We start from the raw sequence: 23,746 nt of genomic DNA, 5'->3' as shown, positions 1-23,746 counted from the left end.
TGGTGGAGCACGAGACCAATGTTCGTAGGGGTTAAAAGTAAATCCTTATACAGAAAATGAACGACTGTAGCTATGAGTTGACCTCTTGGTTTTTTTTGGTTGGTTTTTTTTTTGAGAGTAAAAATTCACCATCCAGTCCCACAACTCGTTTTCACTCAGCATCAATGGGGCAAGTAGGTGGCTGATCGTTCACCTGAATGCCCCCCCTCTTCTTTTCTCGGCTGTCATGGAAGGGAAGCTTCCATCCACCCTCAGACTCTGGTACCGCGAGCCACAGCCTCATCAAATGTCGCCTAGGTCTCGGCCTCCCTTGCTCGTCAAGGGCATCGGGCGGGTAGTCCGTGTAGGCAGTTCGAGCATGGAACACATGGGTGTTGCTTAAAAACTGAATGTCGCCAGGTTCCAAAATCATGTGCAGTGCCAGGCGCTGACACGTATTTTCCAAGACTTGGAGAGCATGATTTTGTGCTTCAGACAAAGGCGGTATGCGGGCATCAGGACCCGAGTTAAAACGGCCGAGCGACGTGACGTTCATTGGGTCGAATTTGGCAAAGACCCTCGGCGAGCCCTGGGGGTCGTTTTCAAGGAAGAAGACGCTAGACCGAATCCATTCCTCCTGACCAGCACTGGTTTCGCCTTTCCGGTCGAAATACCAGTTGGGTTGAGTCAAGGTACGAACGACATCTGGGTGTGTACGTTGCAACTCGTTGAAGACATCATGCGTCGACACGATGTCGGATTCGCCGCCCGAGAGCGACTTGGCTATGCAAAGCAGCCCAACAATGTCGGCACCATCCGTGTGAAAAAATTGGCTTGTATATTATTAGCAACGTGAGCCCAAGGTTTTGAGACTACCTTGCCGATTGTTTGTTCGTGGCTGATTCATGTGGGAATAGGGTGGGCAAAGGGGGAAATGGACTCACCGAGCGCTCGTACGGTAAATCCGCACTTTGTCCGTCTGGGTGGGATTCTCACCGAGATCTTTGACGTGCCCAAGCACGTGGCCGAGACCGTTCTGAGACACAAAGTAGCCAATATAAGTCCCAAGGCCCATGTAGGCGACGGCGGACTTTTGCAGACCCCAGCTTTGGACGGGTATACCCTTGAAAAGGATGAAGCCTCTACCATCAATGATCTCTTTGCGGAGAGTAGTCAAGAAGTGGCCCAGCCGGGGCAAAGGGAAGCGTTCCTGAAGGATGGGTCAGCGTCTGTAGGATTAAAAGGGAAGAGATACAGCGCTGTGTGACCGTGTCAGACAAACCTTGGAAATGCCCGTCAAAGGTATGCCAGAAGCAATGAATTCATCTGCGGCGGCACTCAACTCAGCTATCTCGGCCGAGCGAAATCGGTGAGTCCAGCGCTCCGGATACCATCTGTAGTCCTCAGCCTTCCACAATGTGGGACCCGAGATTTCTTTGGGGAAATCCTCGTAAGGGCGAAGTTGCTCGTAGACTGGTGGCCACTGACCGGAGGTTTTGAGGCCGTCCGGAAAGAGGCTTTGCTTGACAGGGGGGTTTGGAGTCGTATCAGGTTGGGTCAGCATAATTCCAGGTGCCATTGTGGTCAGGAGCTGCAAGTATGAGATCGAATCAGTGACGGAGCGCTGAAGAAATTGAGATTCACATGGGCACCGAAGACTGCGCACTGGCGAAAGAGCCGGGTTTTAAGACGCGTGATATGCCCAAGCTTTCCGTTTACCCTGAGAGGTTTAAGGTATGGCTAGCTGGGATGAGAGTGCTTCCAGCTCTCGGCACGGAGTCGATCCATAGTCTAAGTCTTCGATTTTGTGGCCTCTTCACGATGCTATGGGAAATCCATTCCTGGCTCCGCCGCGGCTCTGGTGGCAAGCAACCTTCGGACCCGGTCATCGGTTCATCGGAAACCGGGCTTGAAGTTCCTTCTTGCGTCTTGGTGACTCGTTCCGTGCAGGAGGCGCTTCTAATCGCCTCGGCTCGCCTAAGCCAAAGACGCAATCCATGTGCAAGCTCGAAATACTTACTCCGCAAGAAGAAATCCTCTTGAGAGTTCGTTGGCGAGGTTTGGAGGTGACTCCTAGGTGCACCTAGAATATGACTAGCGCCTGATTCGTATCCACCTCCGGGTTGAACTAACCAGGGTCCTTTTCAAAGTGCCGACAGCTCATCCCCGCCGATCCGTTGGTCGAGTACATATACCCGACCGTCCGGTACACCCTCCGCAAACCTCAAAACCCACAACGACCGGCCGGGTTTTGCAATATGGATGATGTTCTTGCTTTGGAAACCCCTTCTGGGTCAATTGCCGGCTGTCCTCCGAAAGATCTCTTGAGATCACGGAATGCGCCTCGTTCTAGATTAGGTGAGCGGGTGTTGTTGGGTTTTCTGGGCCCCCAACTGACCAAAAGTAGCATGCCACATTTGCCGTGCTCGAAAGGTGAGCCTCGCATGGCTCCTAGCTTGTACTTCCACACTTTTTGGTCTAATATTGTTTTTGTAGATCAAATGCGACGAACGGCCTGGAGGATGTGGTAACTGTGAAGCGCTCCAATTACAATGTCCTGGTTACTCCAAGGCATCGTCAGAGCAGCATGGTGTCGCACACTCCTTCCCCTTCCAACCGAATAATCAGCCAACGAAAAGCACATCTAAGAGGAAGCGTACATTTCGTTCATGCCTGAAGTGTCGCTCATCAAAAACGAGGTGTTCGGGAGACAGACCAGTCTGTCTTCGCTGTCGGCAGAAGCAAATGCAATGTACTTACGAGGACGACTCTAAGCCTACCTGGACATATCGAATTGCATCCTTGCCCACTAATCTCGAAGATGGAACTTCGGCTGTTGCTGGTGGAGCTAACATACGCCCGCGAAGTGACTTGCTTGGTCAAAGTAGTGATCAACTGGTGAAAGACGATGCAAGTGGACTCCAGCCGCAGTCGTACAGTCACGGTTTTCCTCCCGTGGAAGATTCCTCCTTATCTTGGTAACAAAAACCCGAATATAATATTTTCAGGCGAAGCTGACTGCCCTCAAGGCTGATGTCACCGTTGCTACCCAGCTGTGAGCAAATCCGGCTTCTGCTGGATCACTATTTCGCGACAATTCACACGTTGAGGTGCTTTGCTTTCATCCACAAACCTTCATTTTTACAAAGTTTAGAGGAAATTCTGGTCAATGGTGATCAGAACGCTCTTCTTCTGATCATGTGCGCGCTAGGTGCTCAGTGAGCTCGCCCCCAGAAGTTTAGGCTTGTGACTATGTTGATACCAACACCGAACGTCAGGTTCTTTGCTTTAGAGTACAGTGAGACAGTACAGACACTCCCACAGGCTTTCATCCTTACCTCTGGAAAAGAATGGGCTAAACGCTCGGAGAGCTGTATTCTTGCTGAGCTAGACAAAATTGCGATCGATAACCTTTCGGTGGGTGGACCGATGTGATCATAGATGCGAGATCTTCTTATACCATGTCTACTTCTCCACTGTCTACATGCTGACGTTATTGATAGGCTGCCGTTCTTCTGCATGACTATGCGCTCCGCATGGGGAATTTCGCCAAAGCCTTCATGCTGAGTTCAATTACGACGCGCATGGCTCAAGCGCTTCAGATCAATCTGGAACACTCCACAGACATTCTATGTCAGGATTCGAGGAGTCTTCTATCCGCCAGTGCCAAGGAGGCTCGTCGTCGTTTGATGTGGACATGTTACATTATCGACGCTCTCGTCGGCAGTGGTGTGGATCAGCTGACATTCATCGATGAGGAGGATGTTAAGATCCAACTACCATGCAGTGAAAGCAATTTCATTCTACAAAAGCCATGTATCACAGAGACCCTGGAGGTGGGAAAGCTCCTGAAATTTCTCGAACCAGAGGCAACATTGACAAATCCGGCTGATAATATGGATATGATGGCTTCGCTTATTCGACATATTGAGATAAGGAAGAGGGTGCTAAAGTAAGTTTCTGCTTTCCACGCAAGCGAGCATGTCGCCTAAATCAATCACTGCAGATACATCAAGAACCTGGGCACGGCCAAGCTACCATGGCTTCCAGACTCGGAATTCGCTGAACTCGACGCAGAATGCCGGAATTGGTATGAAACTCTCCCCGACACCCTGAAATTCAACCCTACGGCCATCTACATCCGCAAGGAAATGTCGCAGCTTAGTTCTCTCTGTGTCCTTCATTACGCCTATCACCAGACCATGTGTGATCTATACCGGATTGGAGCACCTGCGTTATACAAGCTTCGGGCCAGGTTTCGGTTTCCACCAGAACAATCAGACTTCCTCCACCATCTACAGCGAACTCTCTATGAGCATGCGAAGAGCCATGCTGTAATTACCGCCGAAGGATTGAAGCATGGAGTTAGAATCCTCGCGGACTCGTGGGTGCCCTCAATTGTATACGATAGCAGTCGCATCATGCTTTACTTTGCTATGCATCTTGTGAATCCTGCCACCGAGGACGGTAAATCTATCTTAGCAGAGACAGTTCCGCATCTGCAAAACAATGTAAAGGCACTAAGAAAGATGAGATCTCTTTTCGCGATCGCGGAACCTCTGGTAAGACACATGTCCCAGAAGACCACCGACTACACTGTACTTGCTAACCAAGTGGTCCGTTCACAGTGTGCCACAGCGGAGGCGATGCTTGAGAAGGTCTGTGTGAATTCGGAGATCCTTGAACGAAGCATCATTCCGGATGATCCTTACATGCCGAACCCGAATGATATGGACAGGTGAAATCACCCAACCCTCCGATGATAAAATCTTCCACTGATCACCGACGTTCTAGGCCCAGCTTTCCTGGTACTCCGGCTCAAACGTCCCCCGATTACGTTTTGAACCCTCTTTCAATCTACCGCATGGCTCGCAAAGAAATTCCTGAAAAGCATGCTCCGGAAAAGACAAGCTCACCTTCGACAAGCAGTCTGCAACAATCCCAGCATACTGGGCATCAGCAACTTCGTGTGACGGACGGATTCGCAACATTTCCGGCGGACTTGACCGTAGACCTGAGTGCGGATGAGCAGGCATCTCTTGATGAGTTGCAGGAATTCTTTACAACGGACCTAGGATGGACATGGCAGCCTGCAGAGACCGCAGTGGAATCCTCAACGGAAGTAGGCGGGGTGGACCCGCCTTGGTTTACCAGTTTATTCAAGCAGTGAGCAGTGAATGAATCCAGATGACTATCCAAGCACGAACTTGCCAACTAGAGCCCAGTCTCGATGAGAATGGGCTCCATGGCACTAGGACAGCACAACAAGCGAAATATGCGATGCTTAAATGTTTTTGACGATTCACTCTGATCTTCATCATTTGCCATTCGGCTTGGTCCATCACAGACACTGGTCCAGGACCACGTCGTCATAATACAGTCTCTAAGGAGGGGTCGTGAAGCCCGACGCTTGTGCGGTAGCTGTTGTACTATCCATGGCCCAAGGTGAAGCGCAGAAAGGAGATCTAAGGATGACAGTCGTGAGCAAGGGCGCTCCGGCACCAACAGAGGTCAGCGCTTATCTCGACAGGTGGAGGACCGATAGAATGGAAGGACGAAAGGTAGAGGAGTGAGGTCAGTGGCTCGTCGGCGACCAGCTTCCAGCGGTTCGAACGTCTCTGTCGGTGGGACCGGTTTACAGAAGCTTTGCAGCAGGCCGCTCTGCATTGGGGAAAGCCAGTGCTCGAGTGAGGGTCAGACATCGTCGAGGAGCATTTACAGCTGGCGAAAGCGGCGAGGAGGCCTCTGCCCTCAATATTATCTGCTGAGTAGTGAATGCTCTGAAGTGCCTTACCCATCGAGCCATATAGAGTTAAGCGGTCGCGCCAAGCCAGCCCCGAAGTGTAGATTTAGCGCCGCCGCTTTTGAAAAGAGCTCGCGTTTTCGGGACAAAGTCCGGAACTGTCCGTGACCCTTTGTGACGGAATATCGATAGGGCCAATCATATACGTTGCAACCGGTTGTTTTTGGGGAGGAAGCGCACAACAGGGCGGCACCACCCTTGGCCAAGGGGGTTCGCTCGCCGTCGATTTTACCTCTTCGCCTCGTCTTGGCGGACGCTCGAGCTCTTTGTCAATTGCGCCTCGAGCAAACCAGCTTCAACATCTCCTCAAAGCTTCGACTTCGACAACCACCGCCTTTTTCCTCTTCCTCATCCTCAAGATGCGTCCCGTTCCAGCGTCAACAGGCTCTGCCCTGCGCACTTGGGCCCGACACAGCCTTCCTACCAGCTCCCCCTCAGCTTCCTCCCAATCCTCCCGTCTTGCCGTCACTGCTTCAAACATCCCTCAACGACGACTGGAATCCTCAGGGGCAGAAGCACCAGGTAGCACGAGCTTCCAGAGCCCTTTCAGAACCCAGAAATATGATACGCACAAGATCCCTAGCTTCAAGACATACGAGTCCAAAAACTCCGAGATCACGAATCGAGTCTTCCAGTACTTTATGGCCGGATCGATGGGCTTGTTGGCTGCTGCCGGAGCGAAAAACACCGTACAAGGTAGAGCCACCCGCATTTGAGCTTTACCATGAAGAACATTCCAATCTATCATACCCGAGCGGCGGACTTGAGTGGTACGCAGCTGACCATGTTCCGAAATTGTACAGACTTCCTAGAAAATATGTCCGCTTCTGCCGACGTGTTGGCCCAAGCTAAAGTGGAAGTTGATCTGGCTTCCATCCCCGAGGGCAAGAACGTGATCATCAAATGGAGAGGAAAGCCTGTCTTCATCCGGCATCGCACCGAAGACGAGATCAAGGAGGCCGAATCTATCGAGTACGTCCTAGCTTCCTTATCCCCAATAGCTATATTCACTCTATCAACATATTCTTATACTAACGGTCGTTCACAGTCTCTCAATCCTCCGTGACCCCGAGAAAGATTCCGACCGCGTCAAGAAACCCGAGTGGCTGGTCATGTTGGGCGTCTGCACACACTTGGGATGCGTCCCCATTGGCGAAGCAGGTGATTTTGGTGGTTGGTTCTGTCCTTGCCACGGTTCGCATTATGATATTTCGGGGCGAGTGAGGAAAGGACCCGCACCATTGAACTTGGAGGTCCCCGAATATGATTTCCCGGAGGACGATAAATTGGTCATCGGTTAGAAATGCATCCAGATGGCATGAGGAGCGCCGAGTGGTTTGAGGATTCTCTTCGTGGTCGGCGTGTGGTACCTGTTGAGAACGAAGAGACCAAGCGAGGGAACGGGATCCCGGGATGCGCAAGAGTTATTGTACATATTAGACAGCAAGATGCTGGGAGATGCCGAGATACTGGAGGTCGGAGAACATCCAAGAGCATTCCATCGCTAGCTGCGGGGAGGGGAGCAAGAACTACAAAAACAAAACCCACATATATTTATCATTTCGGTTATTCGAATCGCCTTGATAGGTGTCTCAGTCTCTGCGTTCCGTAAAGCTCATCCCCTGGAATCGTATGATCACCTTCAGAGCAAGCTCCATGCTACCCGGTGTATGAGTGCAATGGGAAGGATGAAAAGGCACCTCACTTATGCCATGGCATCCGGAAAGCTCCGCTATACTATGAATGTCTTATCATGCTCTGTGTCAAGGTCCTTTTTTCTATATTGTACAATACTCTGACTCGAGGTCGCTATCTCCGTCTATCACCATTCGGATGTTAACACTGATCCGGTAGTCGTGACATCTACTGAAATTTGGGATGGGTGTTTTGTAGTCCAACCCATGAACGGACGACGGAGACGTAGGTGGCTGGATGGAAATATATACACAAGCAACAAGGGTCAGGCGACCACTCGGCGTCCCGGGTTTCGAGTAACCACCCACCAGAAGAGTGCTTGGGTGTGAGGATACTCGTACGTAGTGTGCAATACCGCTACCGGGGCCGGAGGAGCACGAACAAGAGGCCCATGATGGCCATGCCGCCGGCGACGCCCTCCATGGCCACAGTGGTCAAGTCGCGCTGCGACACGAGGATCTTGTGGTCGTCGCTGAACAGCCGTCTCAGGGAGTCTTCGTACCAAGCGAGTCGAGAGTCGGGCGATGTCCAGCGTGAGAATGACCCGTTGATGGGGGGCTGCGGTTGCTGTGACGGCATCTCATCAGCTGGAAGTCCATCTGGGGCGCCTGCGGGCACTCCAGTCTCTTCGGCTTCAAGTTCACGTGCCGTGAGAGTTTCGGCTGCTGCTTCGATATTCGATAATGGCGGTGGTGTCGTTGGAACTTTCTCGTCTGATGTCGAACCCGTCACAGCATCGACGATCTGTTCTGCAATGTTGTCTGCTACTGCATCGACTTTCTCGCCCGCTGTCATGCTGCTCGCGGCAGCAGCTTCCGCCATGGTTTGATTCGGCTCGACCACTGCTGCCATTTTGGTGGTGGTCTCTTCCTCCCTCTCTTTCAGTGCCAGCTCCACCTTCTCCTCAAAGCCTTTCACCAGCCGTCTCCTCCGCCACGGTTCCAGGACGACCTGGAAGATGAGGAACAATAGCACATTGATGCCCATTAATCCCCACGTGCCCCACGTGGACATCTGCCGTATCTTGTCACTCCAGATTTGTTCTTCGTGATACCGAGCTAAGATGGCCTTTGCAAGCTTCGTGGAAGCTTCCTCGTACCGGGCTTCTGCGTCGCTTACTTCCTTTTGCGCGGCAGATTCAGCTTGCTCGTTAGCGTGATCGGACCGGTATAGGCTGGTGAATCTCTCCAAGTCTGCGGGCGACCACGTATGCTTCCTGTGCAGCAAGTCGTTGACTTCACGTTGCGTAGTACTACGCTTCGCGATTGCTTCGGTGTATCGCTCCCGAGCGTTCTTGACTGCTGCACGACATTCCTGCACCACGGATTCTTGGTGTTCTATATCCGTCTTTAATGCTTCGATTCCTGAGTAGCCTGTTAGGTCATTGAGGCGGCGTGAAGCCGTGAAGACATGGGTTTGGAAGTTGTCCATGAAATGTCCAAAACGCTGTTGAAGGTCTGTGTAGCGAGTGGAGATGGTGGACGGCTGGGATTTACTGGATGAACTGGAGGACTGCGCTGGTTCTGGCTTCTCAGGGGTCTTATGTTCCTCGTGTTTGGAGGCATGTACTATTGAGGAGGACTCGGGAATGGTGTGGACAATGGTTTCATCTTGAGGGTGCTTGAGCTTGTCTTGCATCTGCGCCGCCGCATCCGCTCTTGAGTCGAGGCTCTCGTCTATTCGACCCTTCGCATCCTCTATCTCTCGACTAATATCCGACTTCTTCTCGCTATAAAATCGAGCTCGGACAGCTATTGCCGGCCGTTGGCGCACCCATGGCTGCGCACTCGGACGTACCACTGAGGAGAATCGACGGGGGGTTGCGAGGGATCGGTGGACAGGCTTCGCAGCTCGAAAGGTGGACCATAATGTCTGGGACAGCCGTAGGGGAGCTTGCTGCATCGCGAGCAAGCATATAATCTTCACATCCACCCAGGCCACGAGCAGAGTATCTCTGTTCGGGTCGAGCAGACGCAAGCAACAGCTTCCATTGATCGGCGAGGTTTTTTCGGCGAGGCAGGTTTGCCGACGCCAAGACTTCGCAGTACCAGGCGAGGCAGGCAATTAATCGACGTCATAAGCTGCACATTTGCAGTTTTGGCCGGGATTCCTCTTTCGGCCATACAAGCTCCCCGCCAAAAACAGATCCCCAATGCTGTCCGACGTGCAGTGAAAATCTCTAACCTCAAACTATCTTCTGTCTCCGTCGCGGCAAACCACCCAACCATAATCGGATTTGCCTGCACAGGCTTTGACTTTTCTCCCAAACCGCTCCTGTCGGTCTTGTCCCAGTTAGGAGACAGAAACGGCATAAGACCGATACATATATATCGGCCCGCAAGAGTCTTCTTCGCACTGCCCTATTGTTGACCTCCTCCATCACGCTCATTAGATCGCTCATCAGACGAACTGTTCGAGATGCCCTTCCCTCAAACCCTCGAGGCCAAGCCTCGGGTGATATTCTTCACCGACTTCGACGGCACCATCACCCTCCAAGACACAAATGACTTCATCACCGACAACTATGGCATGGGGTACGAGAAGCGGCGGAAACTCTTCCACGCCGTCATCGACAAGACCGACACCTTCCGCAACACGTTCCAGCAGATGGTGGACTCGTGGAACATGCCGTTCCCCCGTGTGCTGGAGATCCTGAAGGAAAACATCAGCCTGGACCCGGCGTTTCGGGATTTTGTGCTGTGGGCCCGCGAGAATAAAATCCCCGTCATCGTGCTGAGCAGCGGCATGGCGCCTGTGCTGGAGGCCTTGCTGAACCACCTGCTGGGTGAAGACCTGATGCAGGACTTGGAGATCGTGGCCAACGCGACGCAATTGCGCCCACCAGGGAACTCACTCGACGCGCCCGACGGCTGGACGATCAAATACCGCGACGACTCGGGCTTCGGGCACGACAAGTCCCTCACCATCCGACCCTACGCGGACGCCATTGCCAAAATGCCCGCGCATGAGAGACCCACGCTGCTGTATGCGGGCGACGGCGTCTCTGATCTGAGTGCCGCCCGCGAGACAGATCTCCTGTTTGCCAGGGAGGGAATGGATCTCGTCACCTACTGCGAGAACGAAGGGATCCCGTTCACCGAATTCAGCGGCTGGGAGAGCATCCTCGAAGAGACAAAGGACATCTACGACGGCAGGAAGACGGTCAAGAATCTCGCCGAGGAGGGTCTGAGGAGACATCGCACCAATTCTATCGAGTCAGGCGCGGTGACTAAGCCCACCATCAGGTGAAGTTTCTGAGCGATGAAATGCAGCATTACAGGCACTCGATATAGACGGGATTGAGGGTCGCAAAGTGGACAATCATGTGCCGGAATTGGAATTCTACAACAACGATTTCGCGAATAGAACAGCAAAGATCACCGACGAGTCACCATAGACAGCGATAGATTTCGGGATAGAAATAGAATAACGTGCATTGACGCCGTTAAAAGCATATTTACTCGCTGCCATGGGGACTTAGACACGACAGCCACCCTGCCCTCTCGGCATTTGCAATGTCAGGTAATAATATGTACTGTTCGACCAGACCAGACCAGAATCAAGAATGCTTTTCATCATACTCATTCAAGGCCTTCCTCAAGACCTCTTCATCCCTCGGCACCACCCGCACGGTATACCGACGCGGCACGCTCACCAGCTGCGTAGCATCCTGGATGCCTTTGACGGGGTGCGTGTCGACGACGCCAGTGCCCCCATCGGCCGGGCGGACGTCCTTGATCTCAAACGCGCTGAGCAGCCTCAGGTAGATGGTGTACATCTCGCGGTTCGCAAGCAGACTGCCCGCGCACATCCGATACCCGAGACCGTACGTGAAAAGAGGGGCGTCCGGGTTCTCGTCGAGCCAGCGCTCGGGCCGGAATGTGAAGGGGTCAGTCCACACTTCCGGGTCCATGTTGCAGGCCCAGGCGTTGAGGAAGACGACGCTCCCACTGGGGATTGTGTGTCCGTTGTACACGACGTCCTTGACCGTGGCGCGGGGCAGGCTGAGTCGCAGGACGGTGTAGTACCGCAGCAACTCCTTGACCAGGGCCACGATGTAAGGGATCGATTGGTCGTCGTACGCGTCACACAGGATCTGGTCCGCAGGGTAGACCTTGCGGATCTCCTCGAGAGCCTTTTGTTGGATCTCGGGCCGTTGCGCAAGTAGGGCCATCGACCACGCGACCAGCGTCGTCAGCGTGTCCAGCCCGCCGGAGAGCATGGTGAGCGAGATGGAGATGAGTTCCTCCTTGTTGAGCTTCGCTTCCTTGTCCTGGATGATGTTCGCCTGGATGCATGGTTGATGGATCCCTTTCGCCATCCGGTCGTCCAAGTCATCGTTCAGTTTCTTCAGGTAGACGTCTCTCCTGCGCCGCATGTCGCGGGCGTGGGCGCTCCCGAAGTTGAACGGGTTCAGGCGAAGAAGCGGAATGTAGTCCTGTAGATTGCCTGTGGTGGAACGGAATTTAGACACTTCCTCCTCGACGTGTGTGATTTCGCCGAATAGTTCGTCGTTTTGAGACGCCATACGGGTGCCCCAGTTCAAGGTCAATGCCAACGATAACGAGAGGCGTTGGATCATCGGCATCGGGTCCACGGGTGTCCGTCCACCGTCTCCGTAAGTGAGGAACTCGTTTAAGAAATCCCGTGTCTCGACGTCGATGTGCGGGATGTACGTTGCCACACTCGGTTTATTCAGCGCAGATGCAGCACCCTTCCTTCTCCTCTTCAAAGACTCCGAAAATGGAGACGTTCCTATTGTCGTCCCACTCGTCGAGCTTACCACCTTGTGGAAAGTGTAGAACTCTGGCCTGGAGGCCAGTGCCTGGGAGTTGGCCCCGAAGATCTCGCGCGCGGCTTTGCTGCCGTTGACCACTATGACGGGGATGTTGCCCAGCATGATTTGGTACACATGGCCGTACTTCTGGGACCACAGTCGGTACTGCTCTGCGGCGTTGACGCGAATTTGATGGATGTTACCGATCATGGGCAGCCCCGATGGGCCATCGAATCCCGGGATGCGTGCTTGGTGTCTCTGAATCTCGGTGATCAGCAGATACAGAAGGGCGGAAGCTGCTGCGAAATATGCCACGAATGCTATAGGTGATTCTTGAGCGTGGCCCACTAGGAATTGGAGTGTTTTATCGATCATCTTGATATCCCTAGGGATGGCGAGCGAGCAGCAAAAGAAAAAGAGAACGACAGAACGAGAGAAGAAAGGTCTACGAGACGGCAAACTGAAAACAGAGAGATCCGATATATATCACCCCCCAAACGAAAGATCCACCCCGGAATTGTGATGTGAGGGGGACGGCACTGGGAAGGTGGAGAGATATGGTGACCACCAACCATAACGCTGTCCCATTCCGTGGTGTTTCTGTGGGGAGCGGAATCAACACCGCAGCATGTAGAGGCGGGCATCCTCGCTTGAGGCAGGTCCAGGAAATGGGAATGCGTTCATTGGATCGTTCTGCAAAGCGCAGAGTATTTGGTGGAGGCGAGACCCAATGAAATGGCCCATCTCCTCAGCCTGAAATAAGCTGCAAATAGAAGGCAGTACTGAAACCAAGTCGTCTGCGAGTTTGTGGGTGAGGAAAAGGCGGATATTTCAACCAAAAGCGCTATCCTGTCTGATTGGGGCCTTGATCTCTATGGCGGTATTGGAGAATTGTCGCGCATGAGAGTTGTCAACTGATGGGACATCCGACGGCAGATCCGCTCTCACATCATTCTTGCGGAAATGATTGCAAGAATTTGGTCCCGCCGATATCGTGGTCAGTGATCCCAGGAACCACATTGTTCCAAAACAGATTACCCATGTTCGGCGTGCAGAGCTTCTTGTACAATCCGCCCTCTCGATGGAACTTGACGCCAAGTTCGGTACCCTGCTCGCTTTCCTCGATTTTCTTGCCGATCAGTGTTTCTTCATTAAGAGTTCCCATCATGACAACTATTATGTCATCCACGTCAACATTTCGCCAGGCGAGGCTGCTCCCGCATTGAGAACAAAAAGACCGGATAGCTTTTTCGCTCGAGCGGTATTCTTTGTAGGTTGCGCACATGGTAATGTCGTCGACAAGTTGCGATGGGTGAATGAGGAGATCATGGGAGACCAACGCTCCAGTCCATTTGCGGCACCTTGTACATTGACAAGCGGCTGCCTGGGGGTATAGTTAGAGCTATACACCGTGCCGGGAGCAAGCATCATACACTAGCTAGGCACGCTACGCTTTCTGGAAATACCACTTGGTATCTTATAGAGCCGCACAGACAACCACCAGAGATTGTTTCAGGCCTGGAAGCCATCGCAAGTGATGAATCGACAACAGAAAGCTGACTCAATAGATAAACGTTGGAGTGTTACCAAGCTGTGTCCGTTGTTGTATGTCTTATCCCTGCAGTGGTTGAGGGCTGCTTAACATTCAAATGGCTTTTCCACTCAATGTAAGCTGGATGGAGCCCGTTAGGCAACGCTGTAGATTGATAATTTGTGTTATCTAAGTCGACTTCTTCATCCTTGTCGTACTGGATGAAGCCAAGAAGTATTGTCGAGGCATTTTCTGCCTTTGCCATCCGACCAAGGGACGGTCAGGATCTAGTGAGAGAGCGCACCCGTTGCGGTATGTCGTATTTGCTTGTCAAACCTGGTGGTAGCCCGGATTAGGTCAGGAGTGTATTTAGAGGATACCAATTGACCGGTCTTTGGACAAGACTTGGCTGTGGCTTGTCAACTAGGCATCAAAATCTTATCCTGCTCTGGTTGCACCAACCGTACAGATGCAAGGTGTGATTGTTACTTAAGCCAGTTCGTATTTGGTGAGCAACGTAACCTGGAGGAAGCCAATTTGTGTCGCACTCTTCTAGACAATAGAAGGCAGACATACCCAGCGAGTGGTACCGCCATCTTCCAAATGATGTTCGTATGTTGAGCCTGGCTGAATACGGTGGAAAGATTCATTTTGCTGCTTTTCGACTCCTCCTGGAACCCGGTACCGGCTCGGCCTTTCCACCAGAAGACGGGGACACATCATTTGCTTCAACGACTTTTTCGGTGCTTTTGTTTTGTTCTGTTTCCTTCTTTGCTGCAGCCCTCTTCTTAGCACCTATCTTTTCCAGGTGCTCGATCTGCTTTTCACTGAACTCCCACAGCTTCTTTGCAACTTCTTCGTTTTTGACTTCCGGTCTCAATGGCTCGTACTGCCTGCACTCTTTGATCATCTTTCCGCCTGCGCCTCGACCATATTCGGCATCCATGGCGGCTAGCAGGTAACTCTGGGCGCCCTGTATTGGGGACTTGAGAATGAGCCACCATATTGGCCAGGTGATCAGGTAAAGGAATAGGCCCCATATTAGACCACCCGACAGCCAACGACGTGTGCCCGGCGTGCGGCAGTAACCTGGGTCGATTATCAACGCTCGAGCATTGTTGAGTTCCTTGTCTGGTCTTTTATAGGCGTCGAGGTGTTTTTGGAATGCATATGCAAAGGTCATGACTGCTAACTTGCTTCGTCCGTACGAAGCACTTCCGGCTTTGGAGGCTTTGTCCGTGGTTTCAAAGTCCAACTTTGCGCCAATGTAGCTGCTGCATGCGCTGAACAGAATTCTCACGTCTCGGTCTGGAGGTTGGGCGCGGATGGCGGGAGAGAGGATACTTAGTAGATGGAATGTGCTGAGGTAGTTGATCATCCACTCGGCTTCCACCCCGTCCATTGTCTTCTGAGGTGTACCGAAGAAAGGAGTCATGACATTGGCACAGAGAATGACCATGTCCAATCTCCGAGGGGGTGCGTTATCCACCCACTTCGTGGCAAAGAGTCGGATGGAGTGTAACGAAGAGAGGTCGACTTGTTCGGCATAGATCAATTCATTGTTCGTCATGGTCCGCACGTCTTCAATATAGTCGACGAGGAAGGGGTCTGAGGGAGCATGATGGGTTAGAAGGATAATCTGGGCTCCTCTTGTGGCCAGTTCTTGCACAACGGCGGCGCCTACGCCTGACGTTCCTCCCTGCGCAGAGCGCGTCAGAATTTATGTGATAGTTTCGTGGTCCATACTCTTACCGTAACTATTATCACTTTCCCATGCATCAGTCGTTCTGACCGACATTTTGCTCCGCCAAAGTACAGTTTCAACAGCGTAATGACACCTATTGCCGCTGCTGCTTTGGCGACGGTCCAGATATAAGGAATATTTGAAGGACCTCTGCCGAAACCCTCGGCCAGCAAAGGGATAGGCATTATTGTCTGAGTCGCTCTAAACGGCGGTAAATGGAGGAGTTGAACAGAGGTCCTGACAGAACAAAATTCCAGAGTAGAGTTGTTGCCAGATAGCCGCTTCCGGTTTAGACGGTCTAGTATTTTCTCTTGCCGTTTCGAGTATGGTGGAGGGCTGAGTGTACTGCCGCGTTCTGATGGTGATGAGAACCCTTGCTGTGAGATGGGAAGAGGTTGTACCTAGGAAGTGATGTTTTTTGACAGCCATCTTCTCCCGTAAGATACCTGGTCTGCCTCGCTGCGTAATGGGTGCCACCCAGGTGCCAAGACACTAGTAGGTAGTGGCTCAACACTGGTCACCTCCTCGCTCCTAATTCCTATTCCTCAACTTCGAGTTGTCCACCTTCTCTTCATCGCTAATGCAGAAGGCACGGAGCACCTATCGGAGTTCACCTCAACACAGCCTCAATATCTTGCGCCACCGTGTTACACGCTATATCATCAATTCGCCCGGGAGGTTCCCTTCAGAGTGCGCCTTATGTAGCTGAAATCCTTTACTACCGTGTTGGGCGCCACCGTGCCCCCGTTAGCGCGTTCCATGTCAAGGCTACGGGAACATGAGGCTGTCGCATGGCTGCCTTCTAGCTGCCTTGCCACGTCGCCGTTTCTAAACTCATGACAAGATGGCTGCCTTCTCTCCACTGTGTTGCTCAAATACTGAGTCGGCTGTAGCGCAATTCAGGAATCAGTTGTATCATACTATTCAGCCTCATTCCCATCCCAGATGGATGAGCGACCTTATTCGTGCGAGGAAGCCGACGAACACATCAAGCAAATCCGCAGAACTCGGGGGGTTGACAATGATGGGATACAAAACATCACAAGCGCCAATCTTGAGGATCTCGAGGCGTCTATCTCGATGTAATATTCCTATGCATATCCCTTTCACCTCCGGCCTGGATGCTTGGAGCATGAAGACAAGCGGCTAACTCAACCACCTCCCAGCCTCGCCGAAGGGCTCTACGAGAAATCAACACATTTCTTGTTGGAATTGATACAAAATGCCGATGATTGTGCATACGACACACCGACACCTCGAATGTTGATCAGCTACTTGGATGAACGTCTCCGCTTGGACTACAACGAGGTAGGATTTACTAGGCGCGACGTCGAGGCACTTTGCAGAATTGGTCGGACCACAAAGTCGAACTCTGGAAATAAAATAGGTGAAAAGGGGATCGGATTCAAGTCCGTCTTCAAAATCGCCGACGTTGTCTCGATACTGTCTGGCTACTACTCGTTCAAATTCGACAGGACGAAATCAAACCTTGGCATGATCACTCCTGAGTGCGACGCGTTTCCGGCAAAGGTACTTCCTGGCTTCACCTCGGTAATATTACACCTACGTGACAGGCGTGGCCAGACGGATTTGGTCGACGAAATGAGATCAATGGACCCGAGATGCTTATTGTTTCTGAGAAACTTGAAGCAAATTCATGTTACTGTCTCGCCTCCGGATGACCACAACTGGGAAATCACTCTAAGCCGCATTGATGATCAAAGTGGCGATGAAGCTCTGCGAACTACAACCTTGAGTTACGGTGATAAGTCTGTGACTTACTTGGTTCATCAGCACATTGCTACTTCATTGCCCGACGAGCAGAAACGCCGTGGGCGCGAGATGTCTGCTATCTTGTTGGCATTTCCGCACAACGATGCTCCAGAGACCGAACTTGAGCAACAGCAAGTATATGCATTCCTTCCAATACGCAATTATGGTTTCACGGTAATTATGTGGCTGCTGTTCGTCCTATCTTACCTGCATGCTTACAAGACGACAGTTTCTCATTCACGCCGACTTTCTGCTCATCGCGAATCGCGGGGATATTGACAGCTCGTCCCAATGGAACCTCGCGCTTCGTGAAGCCATCCTGGATGCTTTCTTGAAAGCTGTTCTGTATTTACACGGCACGGCGTTTCGCTATACCTGGCCTAGATACTTACCAAGCGGTCCAAATACATTCGACTTCTTCTGGAAATTCCGTACTGCGTTAGCCGTCAGACTTCTAAAAATGGCCATCATTGAGACCGAAGATGGTCAGCTGAAGACACCGACCACTGTCAGATATGTTCCGAGATGTTTCAGAGATGAGAACAACGTCCCTTTGATTTCAAGTGCAGCGACAAAATCGAAATACCTTTCCCACAAGTACTCGGCATCTGACATCAAACGGCTGAGGGACATTGGAGTCACCACACTATCCGATGAAGAGTTTCTTGATGACCTCCGAGGCTTCCTTTCCGGCCGCAATGCTGCCATGCCGGAAGCATGGCATTCCAACATAGCGAGAGCCCTGTTGCCATTGACCACGCGTTTCAAACGGAAAATATCCGATCTCAACCTTATTCTGTTGAGCAACGGTCGCCGGGTGGCAGCATCGGCCAGCAATATATTCTTTCCAGGAAGCAGCCCAGACAATTCTATCCCAGCAGGTATTGAGGTATTTGAGGTACACCGGGATATCTCAAAGGATCACAATTGTCAACAACTCTACGCACTCCTTGGGATCAAGCAAATTACCAACCCTTTTATCCAAAAACTGATTTTGAAGAAGCACTTGAATGACTTATCGGGGCCAAAGACACCCCTATGCGAGTTACTATCCCAAGCGCATTTTCTCTTCAAATCGGGGTGGACGAACCCAATCGATCATTTTTGGGTCGTCACGACGACTGGAGGAATATGTCGTTCACAGGAGGTATATGTTGATACAGACGAGAACGAGAAATACTCCGCATCACGATATCTGGACAGAAAGGAGTTTCCTTTCTTAAACCAGAGCTATGACAAAGGAATTGCATCAGAAGAATTTCTGTCGTGGAGAACTTGGCTGCGCAAAACACTTGGACTCTGGAAGATCCCCCGTCTTGTCAAGACTTCAGGCAACATCATCCATCCAGAGTTGTCAAACGACTTTCGCTATATCCTTAAGGAGTGCAGTTCCCGGCAGTTCTTGGTGCTCCTCAAGCAGAACTGGCCGCTATACTCTGAGTATATTTCCCAGACCCAGCTCAGTGCCGTGCGATCTGAGTTGTCATCGGTTCGTGTTGATTGTCGCGATGGCAGCCAGCATGATCTGAAAGCCACATCTACAGGCTATTTCATGCCAGAGGAGTTCCGCTCAGAATACACGTTCCTCCCACCAATACTCGACATTCCAAACCCGCAAGATGACGGATGGACTTTTCTAAAAGTGTTTGGAGTAACTGTCAACCGTGATCTTAACACTTATCTTGGTATCCTAAGGAGAATCCAAGGTCGTAAGGTCTCAGTCGACTTCGTTCGTTGGCTATATGAACGAATTCAGGGTCAATGTGAAGACAATCCGGTCCTCGTGTTGTACGTTACCCATCGACCCTATGACAAAACAACCAGATACTCACCTAGAGCAGTGACACGTTTGTGCACGAAAATCTCGTTTACATACCGAGTTCCTCAATGAATGACCTTCCAAATTGGGTCAATCTGAACAAATGCGTGTGGACAGGGCCCATATGTCTAATGCAGTCACACAAGCTCAGCGAAATCCATCCAGACCACAGAATACTCTTTGTGAAATACCTCAAAGTCAATGATGCTGGATTCGAGACTTTGGTATTGGAAGCTAAAGCCATCACACCTTCACTTCCTCTGGCCCACATCGCTGGCATTTTCAAGGAGCTTAGCAAGCTTTTACCGGATCCAGTATCTGTGAAAGCCACAGACGCAATACGGAGTCTTCTCGCTCTAAATATCTTTCCGCTTGATGAAGGAGGTGATTCCAGTATGGGCTTTGACGAGCTCTCCTCCGGCACCGCCGAATCTGAATGGTACATCGCCGATCAAGCACACCTTCGGCAGTGCTTTCAAGCTCGGGTGTCTTTGCTCGCTTTCGCAGTGGAAGACGTGCAGGCGATCCTGCGACTGCTAGGTATACTGAACTTAAAAGGGAGGCTACTGTCGAAGGTTGCAAAAGAAAGACACAAAATTGAGGGAGGTAAGGCACGAGGCACGGAGACCGATATGTTGTATCGTGAAAAAGCAAAATTTCTTGACCGGTAAGTCCCTTCATTAGACGTCTCAAATAGATCTGGCCAGCTATTTTGTTCAGTTCCGTTGCATGAGGTATTAACGATCCCCTATCCTCAATAGCCTGATGCCAGAAACAGTACGAGAAAGGCAACAAATTTTGCACCATTTGGAGAATGTGGAAATTTGGCACGCGGACAGCATCCTCGGAGGATGGGACATCGAGACAAAGAATCCTACGTCAGGCGTAACCCATCAAGAAAGCACTTACCTCGACACTCGTCTGCAAGCGCTGCTTGTGCCTCCGACAGAGACAGACAGGCTGAGGATATACCTCCGAGACGGCTTATCATGCCCCCCACTAGAGCTAGCAGAGCAACTGGCCGCCTTCTGCGGTGTTCAGGATTGCGAGGCGTTGATACTCAACATTATGGGTCAAGCGAGCTCCACCATCATCGAGGATACTCTCAACCGCCGTGGAATTCCAGAGAAAAGAGAAAAGATACCATCGCAAGCTGGAGCTTCGCCCTATCCTGCTGCACAACACAATGAGGGGAAAGCTTCGGCGAACGAACAGAGCTCGGCAAGTGCTGAAAAGGCACAAGTTCGTGGAACCCCTCGTAGATTTCAGGAAAAGTGGGTTGGGGCCGGGGCCGATGAAGGACAGCAGGAAGACGAGGAGCCACCCTTGAAAAGTATCATCCACGATGAGGTGAAAATTGACATTGACGAGCTCGGGATGCAGCGGCAGTCCTGGGAAGATCTTCCGGATGTCAACCCTACGGATAATCAAGATTTGAATGAACAGAGAACGAGACCAGCAGCTTCAACAAAGCGATCGGTGAATGGTGAAAATATCATGTCGAAGTCGAAGCCAGTCGGTTCAACATTGCCCAAAGAAAGCTCGTCAAGGCGGCCCAATTATGTTCCCCTTGTTGATGCTCCCACGACGGGAGAATATGTCCTGCCTCGAGGAGAATCCTCAAGACGGAAACGCAAAGCAGTGGCGAGGGGTGGTTCTCACGGCATTGAAGCTTTGGAACATCCAAGAATTGTTGGCTACCCTAACTACATCTATGTCACAAATTGTGAGGAACTCCCTCCCGAAAATTTCTCAGACCAACCACTTGGAGGAATTGTACTCCCAGGTCGAGCGCAAATTTCCCGTTCAGGAGAATGCACCGTCTTTCTTGCGGTGGAGCCAGCCTACAAGGTCGATAGTCACACCGAATTCCTAGGAGAGCTTTATGTAAGCTTTTCTACGGTAACCACGGAAGCAACTTTCACTAATGGGACCAGGTCTCTCAGCTCTTCAAGAGGTATCTTGGAAGAAGATATGATCCAGACACTCACTGGACTAGTCGATACCGCCGCGAGGCAGGACATACATCTTTCCAGACAGAGAAGCAGTCTACGGCCACGTTCACATTTTCCGATGGATCAGCCATGACAGAATTCCTCATCCAGTCCGGTTCCGGATTCAGGAGGAATGGGGACTACCCCAATTTCCACATCTTTGTGAAAACTACAAACGGAGGGCAAGAGTCTCTGTTCACAATCAGGGCAGATGAGATGGAAATGGTAAGCTTCTACCCGATAGTGTCGATCAGTTCCTACATTAAATGCCTTGAATATCTAGATTCGAAGGTATCGGTTGTTACCTGAGGACAAACGACCGTCTCAAGTCATCATACTTGTAAGAGTGTATGACATGGAGTCAACCGCCAGCGCGTCATTCTTCATAGATCCATGGCGCATGTATGCCGCCGGTGAGATCCAGATATACGCGCAAAACGGCTCTTATATTGCCAAAACCCAGCTTGCTTCACCAAATCTCTTGTTTAAACACTTCGAGATGGGGTTCTCCGCCCCTCCATTTCTCCAGTTCCTCACATCGTACGTACGGGATTCGGGCGAGTTGTGGGAACGGAGAAGGGTCCTGGACGATGAACGGAAGTACAAATATGAGCCTCTTGAAAAAGGTGCCTTCATGCGCTTGTTGAGGCTTCATCCAGGACGTGGTTTGAAAGCACTGAAAGGGAAGTTGGAACGTGTTTCACTCGAGGACACCAAGCAAAGATATCCCTTTACAGCCTTATCCTATGTCTGGGGCAATAGCTTAAAACCCTACGTTCTCGCCATCGAAGGTTACGCTTTACGAATCACTGCTTCACTTTACTTCGCCCTGAAACAGCTGCGAGAAGAAAAACACTCCATCCTGGTATGGGCTGATGCTATCTGTATCGATCAGGACAATGATATAGAGAAAGGCCACCAGGTGCGTTTGATGTCAAAAATCTACAAGTCGGCCATGCGTGTGTGCGCATGGTTGGGGAATGAAGCAGATCAGAGCAATTTTGCAATCGACTGGCTCTGCAAGATCAAAAGGACTGCGAAGCCTCGAATCGAGGTGCTTTAGTAAGTCTTCCCTCGGCGGACAGTCCAGTGTGGGACGTTATAAAGAAGTTTTTTCGACGCGATTGGTTTCATCGGGTCTGGATAATCCAAGAGCTTGTTCTTGCGCGCCATATCGACTTGCGATGCGGCAACCGAAAGTTTGAGTGGGATGACATTTATGTCCCGGCCACCTTATGCTCAAGGGAAGCAGAGAAGTCAAATGCCGCTTTGATGGCGTCGGTTAAAAAGACCATGGCGCCTGTATTAAGTCTGGGGGGACTGAGGCGTGCATATCGCAGCCAGGCCAACACCGCTGCCCAGCGGGAGCTGCTTTCACTACTCAAAGACTTCGAACACACTCGATCCTCACGCCGGCGGGACAAACTCTTTGCCTTTCTTGGGTTGGCATGTGACGCAGATGATTCTGGCCTCGACCCAGACTACGCCGCACCGCTTGAGACCGTCGTGAGTAAATATGCAGCGGTCTTTGTCCGACGTGGGCGAGGAATGGAGCTTTTGTACCATGCCGGGGCCACCAATTTGGAAGCCGATGCTCGTTTTCCTTCGTGGGTGCCGAACTGGGTGACGACCACCTATCCGAGGACCATCACTACCTGGAAGAGCAGATCCGGACTATTCAGTGCGTGTTCTCATCGAAAGGATACCATCAGGGTGTCACCACAAAATGGTTCTATATTAACTGCCACCGCTTATGATGTCGATGGAATCGCTGAAGTGGGAGAGATCTCGTTTGCAGCAGGAGACCGAACCAGATGGCTCAAAGAAGTCTTTCGTTTCATCGAGCGTGTCAACACATATCCCACCAAGGACAACCCGAAAGATCTATTCTGGAAAGTCCCCATAGGGGACGCCCTTGATCCACCATCCGGGAGCTGGAACGAGGTCGATTTCCGCGGTTTCCGCGTCTCTTATGAGGCTTTGGCCGAGTTCTTGCAGATGGACAATGACCCCAGTGACTGGAACGTCGAAGTTGCCAAGATGCGCTCGGTTGCGAAAATGAAGCAGTTTTTCTTCCGACCCCAGGAATTGAGGAAGATGATGTGGCCTTTTCTTCTTACTGCAGAGGAATTTGCTCAAAGGTTCGTCGACGCCAAGGTGTGTAGGACTGAAAAGGGCTACATTGGAATTGTCCCCGGAGCAGCGCGAAAAGGTAGCCGAGTCGCCTTGTTCTTGGGCAGCGCAGTTCCCTTTGTTATCGACAAGGGAAAGAAACATCCTAATTGTTACCGGCATCTCGGTGAGTGCTATATCCACGGAATCATGCACGGTGCCGCGAACCAGAAATCTGGATTGTTTAAGAAGCCCCCTCAAGACATCCACCTTTGCTAAGCGCCAGGAGCCATACGGTGAGATGCTGGGAATTTCAGTTGTTTGTGTATACAAAGCGGCAAGTTGTCACCCGGTGGAAGGCGACCGAGAGTGGGGGATCGTGTACATATGTAGTACTGATGGCAATAGAGAAGTCGTTGGCGTCGTAGTAAACAGATCCTCCCTGGCAGATTGGGGGCACTGGCTGTCAAACTCGGCAGAGGAGGAAACTCTGCTCAGTCCGCCTATCGCAGGCGGCGG

At 51.4% G+C, this 23,746-nt stretch overlaps 9 protein-coding genes across 9 annotated transcripts; 4 read left to right on the top strand and 5 right to left on the bottom strand.

Moving 5' to 3' along the window:
• Positions 1-151: 151 nt before the first annotated feature.
• On the bottom strand, positions 152-1,558 carry Z520_00834 (uncharacterized protein; the record flags this gene model as incomplete). Its single annotated transcript, XM_016771354.1, has 3 exons — positions 152-812; positions 924-1,189; positions 1,262-1,558. The coding sequence occupies 3 exons, from the start codon at positions 1,556-1,558 to the stop codon at positions 152-154; spliced, it is 1,224 nt and encodes a 407-aa protein (XP_016638264.1).
• Positions 1,559-2,724: 1,166 nt separating this feature from the next.
• On the top strand, positions 2,725-5,149 carry Z520_00833 (uncharacterized protein; the record flags this gene model as incomplete). Its single annotated transcript, XM_016771353.1, has 7 exons — positions 2,725-2,957; positions 3,009-3,197; positions 3,258-3,396; positions 3,483-3,931; positions 3,986-4,541; positions 4,608-4,717; positions 4,774-5,149. The coding sequence occupies 7 exons, from the start codon at positions 2,725-2,727 to the stop codon at positions 5,147-5,149; spliced, it is 2,052 nt and encodes a 683-aa protein (XP_016638263.1).
• Positions 5,150-6,141: 992 nt separating this feature from the next.
• On the top strand, positions 6,142-7,083 carry Z520_00832 (uncharacterized protein; the record flags this gene model as incomplete). Its single annotated transcript, XM_016771352.1, has 3 exons — positions 6,142-6,478; positions 6,586-6,754; positions 6,831-7,083. 3 exons carry the CDS (start codon positions 6,142-6,144, stop codon positions 7,081-7,083), a joined length of 759 nt encoding a protein of 252 aa, XP_016638262.1.
• A 751-nt stretch (positions 7,084-7,834) lies between these two features.
• Z520_00831 (uncharacterized protein) lies at positions 7,835-9,379 on the bottom strand (the record flags this gene model as incomplete). Its single annotated transcript, XM_016771351.1, has 1 exon — positions 7,835-9,379. One exon carries the CDS (start codon positions 9,377-9,379, stop codon positions 7,835-7,837), a length of 1,545 nt encoding a protein of 514 aa, XP_016638261.1.
• Positions 9,380-9,895: 516 nt separating this feature from the next.
• Z520_00830 (uncharacterized protein) lies at positions 9,896-10,726 on the top strand (the record flags this gene model as incomplete). Its single annotated transcript, XM_016771350.1, has 1 exon — positions 9,896-10,726. One exon carries the CDS (start codon positions 9,896-9,898, stop codon positions 10,724-10,726), a length of 831 nt encoding a protein of 276 aa, XP_016638260.1.
• Positions 10,727-11,036: 310 nt separating this feature from the next.
• On the bottom strand, positions 11,037-12,629 carry Z520_00829 (uncharacterized protein; the record flags this gene model as incomplete). The annotated part of the gene is made up of 1 exon (XM_016771349.1): positions 11,037-12,629. The coding sequence occupies one exon, from the start codon at positions 12,627-12,629 to the stop codon at positions 11,037-11,039; it is 1,593 nt and encodes a 530-aa protein (XP_016638259.1).
• Positions 12,630-13,203: 574 nt separating this feature from the next.
• Positions 13,204-13,419, bottom strand: Z520_00828 (uncharacterized protein; the record flags this gene model as incomplete). The annotated part of the gene is made up of 1 exon (XM_016771348.1): positions 13,204-13,419. The coding sequence occupies one exon, from the start codon at positions 13,417-13,419 to the stop codon at positions 13,204-13,206; it is 216 nt and encodes a 71-aa protein (XP_016638258.1).
• Positions 13,420-14,431: 1,012 nt separating this feature from the next.
• On the bottom strand, positions 14,432-15,714 carry Z520_00827 (uncharacterized protein; the record flags this gene model as incomplete). Its single annotated transcript, XM_016771347.1, has 2 exons — positions 14,432-15,484; positions 15,538-15,714. The coding sequence occupies 2 exons, from the start codon at positions 15,712-15,714 to the stop codon at positions 14,432-14,434; spliced, it is 1,230 nt and encodes a 409-aa protein (XP_016638257.1).
• A 760-nt stretch (positions 15,715-16,474) lies between these two features.
• Positions 16,475-23,506, top strand: Z520_00826 (uncharacterized protein; the record flags this gene model as incomplete). Its single annotated transcript, XM_016771346.1, has 10 exons — positions 16,475-16,611; positions 16,696-17,476; positions 17,532-19,090; positions 19,144-19,788; positions 19,883-20,040; positions 20,071-21,008; positions 21,059-21,340; positions 21,399-21,619; positions 21,695-22,177; positions 22,201-23,506. The coding sequence occupies 10 exons, from the start codon at positions 16,475-16,477 to the stop codon at positions 23,504-23,506; spliced, it is 6,510 nt and encodes a 2,169-aa protein (XP_016638256.1).
• Between the last annotated feature and the right edge of the window lie 240 nt (positions 23,507-23,746).

The sequence above is a fragment of the Fonsecaea multimorphosa genome (genome assembly GCF_000836435.1).
Source record: "Fonsecaea multimorphosa CBS 102226 unplaced genomic scaffold supercont1.1, whole genome shotgun sequence".
Taxonomy (NCBI): Eukaryota; Fungi; Ascomycota; class Eurotiomycetes; order Chaetothyriales; family Herpotrichiellaceae; genus Fonsecaea; species Fonsecaea multimorphosa.
This window is presented reverse-complemented; position numbering and strand designations above follow the sequence as displayed.